At 37.1% G+C, this 9,768-nt stretch overlaps 1 protein-coding gene across 1 annotated transcript; it reads right to left on the bottom strand.

The window, feature by feature from the left end:
• Positions 1 to 2,205: 2,205 nt before the first annotated feature.
• On the bottom strand, positions 2,206 to 8,554 carry LOC126783550 (kinesin-like protein KIN-6). Its single transcript, XM_050509033.1, has 23 exons — positions 8,016 to 8,554; positions 7,698 to 7,897; positions 7,479 to 7,602; positions 7,300 to 7,394; positions 7,069 to 7,204; positions 6,918 to 6,983; positions 6,674 to 6,736; positions 6,430 to 6,480; positions 6,207 to 6,289; positions 6,015 to 6,126; positions 5,799 to 5,847; positions 5,536 to 5,684; positions 5,236 to 5,370; positions 5,023 to 5,109; positions 4,708 to 4,791; positions 4,555 to 4,629; positions 4,356 to 4,455; positions 3,762 to 3,853; positions 3,454 to 3,554; positions 3,230 to 3,296; positions 2,841 to 2,965; positions 2,692 to 2,770; positions 2,206 to 2,502 (listed from the first exon to the last, which is right to left on the bottom strand). The coding sequence occupies exons 1-23, from the start codon at positions 8,496 to 8,498 to the stop codon at positions 2,413 to 2,415; spliced, it is 2,646 nt and encodes an 881-aa protein (XP_050364990.1). The 5' UTR covers positions 8,499 to 8,554; the 3' UTR covers positions 2,206 to 2,412.
• Positions 8,555 to 9,768: the final 1,214 nt, after the last annotated feature.

Below are 9,768 nucleotides of genomic sequence, written 5' to 3'. Positions count from 1 at the left end.
GTTTTCTTTTTTTCTTTTTCGGTTTTTAATTCTGAAGTAGTCTCATCGGAGTACGGGGTTGATTTTTTTAGCCCGCAAGGTGGCACGTGTAGCGCGTGCGGGTTTGGGCCGGTGAACCGGGGTGGAATATAAAAGAGACAGGTGGGTGCACCAAATTTGGAAGAAGCTCTTTTGTGGGGCTTTTTAGTTGTATGATGAGGTTTGATGAGAGGGGAGTGGGGTGGACATGGTCTATAACAGTCTTAAAACGCAAACTTGTCCTTTTCATGGGGGGCTCTATCACATGTGATCTTTTCCGTGCAACCATTTGAGGTTCTTCATTTGGCCTTTTGATTTTTGTTGAAACATGATTGGGGTTCATCAATCATACTCTAACGGACAGTATATTACAAATGGCTCAATATAATCCTGTTTGCTCTCATAGTTGGGGGCAAGAATATTACAGGAGCGGCCCTGGCACTTGCCCTTTGGGGCGGTCAAGGTGGTGCCGCCGCACAAGGCACTCTTGGCCGGAAGGGCCTTTTTTTTTTTTTGCAAGTTCAGTAAAGAAACTGGTAGTGAATAAATTAAAACAACATGATTTACAATATGACTAATGCTGGTTCAGATAGTTTGTGGTCCTTTTTAATTGTAAGAAAAACAAGTTTGAGGTGATAGGTTTGACCATTACCTTTGTTGTTTAATTTTAATTTTATTATTCTTAATAATTTCTTTCATTCAGGTTTTCTGTATATTTGTATTTTCTTTTATAGTTCATTCTCTTGGGTTGGGTTTAGTGAAACTCATCCCAATCCAACAATTGAAACCTTCCTGAAAATATTTTTTTGTAACTTGTATGTGTTTGTAAACATAAAAATCCAAAATGATAGTAGGTTTGATACCGATCTATATTTAAATATTTTATTTTGATGACGTAATATCCAATAAATAAACACGATTTTTGTACTTCCAAATGAAATTATTTTCACAAATTAATTTTATCATTTTGAAACGTTCTTCTATATAAATACAAAAGACCAATTTTTCTTTTCGCATCGGACCCTTGAAAACTTTAGACCGGCCCTGAAGAATAATATGGTTACTTGGCTACCAAGAGGAAGGGTGAGAGTTTATTCAATGTGTCGAGGAGTAAATATGAAGGTCAGTACAGAGTTCAGTAATGGATGGGACATTGCATCAGATTTCTATCATTTTTCTGGTGACATTTATTGCCCTAAGGCGTTACTATACACCAACAATTACTTGTTGTAATGTCCATGAGAAAGAACGATTGAACACTTCAATAGTTCAACATACATATTCGTACTCTCTGGACCTTCCGAATGATGAGCACAGAACAGTGTACACTATGAACAATAGCCCCCCACCTTTGCCTTAATCGTAGGCCTTTTAACTTATAAAACGGGATCTCAGTCCGTGTAACATGTATGTATATGTCTCCAACGAGGCTCAAATTCAAACTGGTCTCTTCTATGGTTTACCATAAACACATGCCTGCGACCTTTGACCGTTTTAACAAAATTCAACACAGCAAGTGACGCGGATCATAGGTTGACCAGCTTCACAGGCTGCAGTCCACCCATTGTTCCCAAGCAGGCAAGCATGGCCCCTCTTTAGCTATATCAATATTATGTCGCGTCGGAGGGTAAATTACCATGGGCTTCATAGAGGGCCTTTTTCCTCAAAACATGGTTTAAGAATTAAGATAATGAGATGAATACGAATACGAATACGAATACGAATATGAGCACCAGATGCTTCCCCGAGCTGACAAGATGTCCGAGACATCATGATTTGGAGAGAAAGGATGAGGCTCTAAAAGTTTATGCTAATCAATTGGGATTGGGACTTGGGGCTCGGTCAAACATCAGAGTCATTAGTCACAAACAGACCTTACGTATAAAGGCATGGGAAAGTGACCTCCACAAAATACAGGGGGCTAACATTTCAAGATTTATGATTTCTTTCTTCGTTGGACATATCTGCCCGTCAAAATATCACCTTAAACATCAGTCATCAAGCATATAACTATTGAATGTTCAGAATTCATGTAGTAATCGTCATCAAGCATATTACTATTGATTTTCAGAATTCATGTAGTAATCGTCATCAAGCATATTACTATTGAATGTTCAGAATTCGAATTCATATAGTAATCGTCATCAAGCGTATTACTATTGAATTTCAGAATTCATGTAGTAATCGTCATCAAGCATATTACTATTGAATGTTCAGAATTCATGTAGTAATCTACGTAAGCCTTTTTTCTACATTTTCATTTCCACCTGTGCTAATCGACCAAACCAGACCTTAAATAAGACTTGTATTCTAGCATTATACTATTACAAAGGCCCATAGACAAAAAAGAACCCCCCATGTATAGTACCAAAACGTGACCTATAGATAGTGTAACTAAATACGGAGATTGCTCTGAAGCAAGCGCACAAGAGAGATGCTACCTTGCGTTCTTGTTCTTCCTTCTGCAGCTGATTTCTTTCCGCCCTGCAAAATTGTTTAAACTTTAGGCAAAGCAACTATCATTTCAAGTGTGCCAAGTCTCAAATTCCAGAAGGTCTGTTCTAATCCGCACAAATTTCATAAGTATTCATTATTCTAATCCTTTTTATTTTCAGAGGATATGTTCTAATCCGCAAGTAACACCTTACTATATCTAACAAGTTTAAAGCTTACCTTCGGTTTCTCATCTTCATCCTCAGGCTCCAAAGTACTAAAGTTTCTCAGTAATGTAGCTGAAGCAGGCAGCAGTCTCCTGGTATTGCAACACAAAGATTAAGGCAGAAATATCTTGATAAAATCCACTCTTGGTTTCTTCAACATACCTTTTTGGTTTCTCTGGCTTGGTAGATATATCGACTCTTGGTTCAATATCAGGCACATCAATAATGTTAGACTTCTTAGCTGAAACAACATCTTCATTCGACGATGTCAACAAATCAAATGATTCCTGATAGAAATATAAAATTTGTTGAGAATATTTTATTTAGGGGCCAAAAACTGCTTCAGCAAACAAAGATTTTAGAAGATGATTAAGCTAGAGATTACTTATAACTCTAGCCGGAAATGACATGCCAAGGAGATAGCAGTGAAGATGGAATGAATGCATGTGGTATATCTCACCACATTCACGTGAACTCATGAATGATTAATTGCAAATATTAAGCTTAAGTTATAAAAAAGGAATAAAGGGAGGAGAACGCCAAGCCGTCACCTTTGACTTCTTGATCTCATTCTTAGCATTAGAACTTAACAATAGAGATGAAACAGGCAATGCTTCCCTGATTATGGCACAACAAATATAAATTATTAGCCATAAGTTACTCTTATCCATGAATTCCTTTCAAGGAAATCGATTTGCAGTATATGTTTCCAGAAATGACGAGGAAAGAAAAGGACACAATAAAGTTATCATGAAATTGCACTTCAATGACTAACCTTTGTAACTTGTCCACATGCAAAGCCTCAGAAGAAGTATCAGGTTTGGACTGATGGTTAAGGCTAGCGCAAGGTTCAGTATATACAACATCTGATGATTCCTAGTAACAAAGATAAAGATATAGCAAGTTTTTTGTAAATAAATTGAAAGAGTTGAGCTTGGTTGGAAATAGTAAGCCTATATATACAATTATATAGATAAAACATAGTAATAAGTTTCGAAGTGTACAACTTTAACTAATGATAAGTTACAATATGCAGAAAAACAAAATGACGATACAATAACAATAAAAATCAAAGAATATAACCTCGTCCTCCCCACTTAGTAGGTCATCAAGCTCCACTGATGAGCAGCTATCCTTTCTATGAATTACAACAGACTCAGAGTTCACCAAAAGACCTGTAAGACTAGAGCATGTAAACTAAAAGATAGACACCATGATAAATTGATTTGTAAAGGTCAGATCAAAGCCACAGAAAAGCTACTACTAAACAAGGCCCATTGAGAACAATTTAGTATGCAAAACCATTTATGACATGATGATCAATCAGGACAATCATTTCCGAGGCTGATAATACTAGAGTAGATCATTACATCCCACTATCCCGGTATCAAATAAACTTAGATATGCCAGATCATGATTGTTTGAAAAAGAACCTTCCATAAAAAACATCTGAAAGAAGTATGTTTCCAACCCAATATCCTTCAAAAAATTCCTGGCCAAAGTGACTAAAAAAAGTTGTCTTTCGATGAAAGCCAAACATGAGTACATGACTCTGGAACAGCAGCATCGGACTATCGAAGAATCTATGTGTCCATATTTCAGTTTTAAGATCCAAATCAGACGAAATTATGGTTACAATATGACACGCATATCTATGTTAAACTCTTCCAATCTAACCTGCTATGTCTGCACTCGGATCACTATCCTCTATACATACACATTTAGACTCACACCCATCTTCCGCACCATGTCCAGCACCAAGGAGGCCCTCGCCTATCTGTTTGATGCATCAGACAACAGTTATGTTGAATGTAATCATCTTAAAATAAAATCACTAAGACAGTAAGATTTAAATCTCTTCTCTTGTCAGTAGTACCTGATGATTCCAGTCGCAAGTGTTTCCAGGTCCAGGGCACGGATTACTTTCCTCGCCAACATCCGAAATTTTCACCTTTATCAGGAAAGTATGATGCTCAGTCTAAGGCATTACCTTAAAATAATTTAGTTTTCAAACTGATCTTTGGCTTACAGTGGCATCAAATTGTCTTTCATCAATATGGCTCTGAATTATACTGGCATTAACATCAGGTTCATTATCAACACACCCAGAGCCCTTCATGTCAAAAGCAAAAAAGAAAAACCGTTCTGAACATCAACAACAGAAATAAAAACATGGAGGTACCAGACACCATGAATCTATGCTTTGATTCCCGCACCCAAAGATCAGAAAATCCAACATTCCTTTAAAAGATGTACTTAACAAACTATAATGGTTTACACAACCAGCGTGGGTGGCTTAAATGGCCAAACATCATAAAGGGGGTAATTTTAGCACGTTTCATACCTCAGAGAAAATTTTGTGATCCTCTTTTGAAGAAGAGTCCAATCTTCTGGGACTGCCATTTTTGTCACGTCTCCCCAAGTAGGAAGCCTGAGCAGTGAGCACCCAATGTAGAAAAGTATGACTTTATTAATGCAGAATATATTTGTCACACTTTACTATTCAAGAATGAATATGAACTCTTCGCGGAAGCTAGCAATTAAAAAAGACAATAACCTGATCAACATCAGATTTTATGTGGGAGCATGTGCAGCAGGACTTGATATCTATTAGCTCTTTTTCCAGCTCAAGATGTCTTGTTTTTTCAGTCATAAGACTTTCCCTGAGATTCTTAATTTCGTGATCAGCCACCTGCTTTAACAGAATTCATGACTGCGCTTTCTTTTGGGAAATATTTAATATAAAATGAGCTAGTTAAGAACGGCAAGAATGAATACTGCCTCAGACTGATCAACAAATGAGAATCAAAATTTGATATTGATGGTAGGGAGAATTAAATGTATGACTCTTTATTACCTTAAGTTTTTTGTTGTACTCCTTCAAAACATTCCATATAGCTTTAGCGAAACTCTGCATAATCTGATGATTTCTCTCTCCATTTGTGCCTTCAACATAACACAGTTTTAAAAAACCACTCAGTTCCACCTTGCAGACTTTTTGTACCATTGTTAGAAAATAAGCAAATATTAAGCATTTTCAAACAGATAGTTAAGAGATCAGGCTATGGAATGGGAAAAAGAAAACAATAATGTGAACCAAAGTTACTAAACATATAGTACCTTCCTTGATTATTCCATTTTCAGCTCCAATGATTTTCTCTGGTTCAATCTAAAACCCGGGCAACAAAAGATATATTAGAGTTTTTGCATAATAAAACACTTAAAATTACAACTAGTAAATATTGCCATTTCACTCAATGAAGATATATATTCTAAAGCTGCCAATTTAATTATGACAGAGATTAATTACAAGAACAACTCATAAACATGACATACCATGCAAGACTCGGGACCAGTTAATTTCATTCTTTTATGGTGCTCAGTTCTAGAAAAAGACTGTATATGCCGTTTGTTCGGAATATTTGAAGACTCTTCAGCATTATTAAACCTGCAAATATAGTATAATTTTTTAACAGCTCATGGAAAAAATATATTGAAGGACGAATTTAGGTTGTTGTAAGGTTGTACTTTATTTCCATATAAGGTGAGGCCTGTCTTAGCAGGTGTGATGTATCACGATAATCTTCTTGTCCTGATTTTACAGTTAAAATCTGTAATTGTAACAAATCAATAACATGGAATAATTTTAAAGAAAACTGGAACACAATAAATTTAAAACTGATTTCCAATAGTAATCATCCGAGGTTTCTGCAGAAAGAAACTTAACAAGAAAATAAAGAGAAAAACGTACCAGTGACATCCTCTTCTTGCCTTCCAAATAGTCTCTCAAGTACTTGGTCAACTGTTCAGAGATCATAGCATCAGTAACAGTAATACTAAGCAACTGTACTAAAGCTATCATAAGGCCTGGAAATCCATGTCTACAACTATTTCAGATTTTCAGTAGCAAATGGTGAATTTAAGCCTTCATGGATACAACTAAAGTTACGCAACTAAAGTAAACATGTAGTCTGGACCAGTAAAGGAAACCATACCAAGGAGTTCTGAAAGTGCTTTTGCATTGGCTTCTTAGGGTTCTTCTGATGCTCCAACAAGGACTGAAACACCAAAATAAGAGGAGAATGACAACAGAGCACACACAAATAGGTATAGAGATAGAAGCAGAGTGAAGAAAACAAATAAAGGTCTCGAGATAGTTTAAAGCAGACAAATTTCTAACAGAAATGATACATCGGTTATCATCAAGCACACATGAAGATCCAACTTAAGGTTACATACCCTCAAGCACAAGCCAAAAACCATTGATGTGTTGTTGATGAAATTACTTTCTAGCAACCTGGCTCCCTGCACCAAAGTATGCAAGTTAAAAAAAAAACTCAGACCACCAAAGTCGGAACATATATTAAGAGGAAAAAAAATAAACCCAAACCTGATTCCCAGTTTTCTTTTCTCTCTCAGCTCCAGCAAGGTCAACAATACTCAGGACAACTTCATTTGATCTGTCGTCATCCTCTCCTTCAAACTTGTCAGCAACACCTCGAATGTTGATGATACACTGTGACCGGCTAGAAGAGATAAAAGAAAATAATATGTAAACCAATACAATATGATAATATATGTAGTCTATATGCTGAAGAGATAAAATGCAGCTATCATGCACCTGGACTGGCTGTTTGAATTTGTTGTAGCAGTGGCACGTTTTTGCATTGCCTGAGCAACTAACGATTCCGCCTGCCGAGCATCAGAAATGGATATCTGATCACAAAATAAAGCCGGTGAGGTCATTACAGACATCCAACAACACAGTCGACAAAAACATCCACAGTTTTGTACTCAAACCTCTTGTAGGCCTTTCAGGCTGCATTGTTGCATGGTTATTTCACCCCCATTCGGAGATAAATCAATCCATTTCTCTGTCTTACCTCTTTCAAAACTTATCTCAAACATCGATATGAAAAACGACCTAGATAATAAACCATATCTTGCACATCAATACCACAAAAGATCAAACAAATACAAACCAAGAAGCTCTAACAGTGCCTAGATAAGACCTAATACCTAGGAAACTCGGTACTGCTACCCGGAACTCGCTTGAATATGTGCTGAAGCGCAAGAGGTACCATTCCAGGCTCCCTGGGGCTACCAAAGACTGTATGAGTCTTGCCGGAGCCACTAGGCCCCATTGCTGCCAGCATCCCACTCTTACCCCTCAGAAAATCCTCTACCAGAGGCTTCACCATCGTCTCGTACACCTCCACCTATTAACAATCACACAAATTAAGATATGATAATCATCCACTGATCCACATCAGCCAAATATACTAAAATCAAAATCAAACTCAAACCGAATAATGAGAGGAGTAGAAGAAGCAAAACGTGTGAGGAATCGGCGGCGAAGACGTGTGAGAAGCCGTCGTAGACCTCAGACTTGAGCCGATTAGGCTCCTGCAACGCTAGAGGCGGCGACACCGTCACCGAGCGAGCACCGTTCACCTTCACACAGACCTCGGAGTGAGGGCTTCTCTTCTTCTTCTGTTGCTCTCTCGCAGCCGCCGCGTTCCTAGGGTTTTGCGGCCACGCGTTCTTGGATCTGGCCTTCAAATCTCCGGCGACGCCGCTCCTTTTGCCCGACGGCTTCAGTAGAGGTCGAATTCGGAGGAAGACTCTGAGATTCTCCGGGTCGGGTTTCGAGGCCGATATGTCCATGGAGAGAATCTCTTCCGTCGGGAAAGGGATACTAGGCACAGTGTGAGTTCCGGCGGCTGCGGTTGCCGGAGTAGGTCGAGGCCTGGCGCTCCGGTGAGGGTTACGCCGGACAGTCACCGTGTTTGGACATTGCTCAAGGATTGCGGGCTCCATAGTGACGTCGATCAGTGATGGTCTTTCGTCTCTACCGCGCTCTCTACCCTTTTGCTTTTGCGCTTAGCGCTAAAATGTTTGGGTTTTGAAATTGAAATGCTGAGATTCTGGCGAAAATGAATAGAAGCAGTGGAATGTTACGCTTTTGCCCTTTGATGATGGAGGGCCGTAAAAGGTTGAATTCAAATGCCCAAAAAGAGCGGGCATTGGCTATGGGAGCATAGGGCCGATTTTATTTTCTCTTCTTCTTTTCTTATTTTTCCTTTTTAACGTTTGAAATGACCTATGAAAATTTTCATTTCACTATTATTCGTGATGGGGTTGGAAACTTCGAATTATATATTAAGACTGATTCTAGATTCACCTCCATATTTAATCTATACAACTTATATCTCATTAATTATTTCAATTCTATTTTACTCTTTATATAAACTCTCACATTTATGACTTCACATATTCAATTTACAACATACCTCCATTTTTCATTAAAACATAATATAGTCTGGGAATTGAATCAAATTTAATTTAATTTTTGATGTAGTAGGATTATAGAGTATCAGATTAAAAAAATCTTAATTTTAATTTTTCTATTGTGTTAAAAATCTTATTATAGATCAATTTTATGAAACTAGTTTGTATTAATTGAGATCGCTATTTTTAATTTGAAGAGGTTAAATCTCATGTTATAACAGAAAAAGATGAAAATAAAAAATAAATCAATGTCTTTTTAGATTGGAAAGATAAGAAGATTGATGAGAATGAAAAAAGAAAAAAAATTAGAGGTGTAAATAGAAATTAAAAGAGTAAATTTAGATTATTCAGGTAAATAAATGATGACAGAACTTTAAATAGCAATTATAAAAGTGGAACTAAAATCACACGTCTGCTAATTAAGTGCGATAATATGATATATATTCCCACTGTGCAACATTAAAATGGAGAAACCAAAATTATTTTTTTATCTGATATCAAACAGTTTCTTCAATGTCTTAGGCTCAAATATTAATCTCGGCTAAGAAGTAGAACTGCTCTTGATTTAATGATACGAAATCAATCACTATTTGTCCAATTTTTTTCCACGTTAGGCAGTCAATTACACCAATACACCTTATCTCAGTGCATATTAAGATAGTATATGATCCATTGAAACAGTGGACAAAGGGAAGCAACACAAATCTGATACGTTGTTTAACACATGACCAGTAATTTACAGGTGAACAGAGGAAAAGTCGATCAATCTCAGTGAAAAGAACGAAATCAACAATCTCCA

This window comes from Argentina anserina, chromosome 2 (genome assembly GCF_933775445.1).
Source record: "Argentina anserina chromosome 2, drPotAnse1.1, whole genome shotgun sequence".
NCBI classification, from domain to species: Eukaryota; Viridiplantae; Streptophyta; class Magnoliopsida; order Rosales; family Rosaceae; genus Argentina; species Argentina anserina.
Note: the sequence above shows the minus strand (reverse complement) of the source record. Positions and strands in the feature narration are given on the sequence as shown.

Excerpts from the sequence above, each read along its gene's own strand:
- LOC126783550 (XM_050509033.1), bottom strand. The coding sequence starts at position 8,498 with ATGGAGCCCGCAATCCTTGAGCAATGTCCAAACACGGTGACTGTCCGG. Across the intron at positions 7,603-7,697 it reads AGCAGTACCGAGTTTCCTAG|GTCGTTTTTCATATCGATGT; the intron begins GTATTAGGTCTT and ends TTTATTATCTAG. Across the intron at positions 7,395-7,478 it reads GCCTGAAAGGCCTACAAGAG|ATATCCATTTCTGATGCTCG; the intron begins GTTTGAGTACAA and ends TTTTGTGATCAG.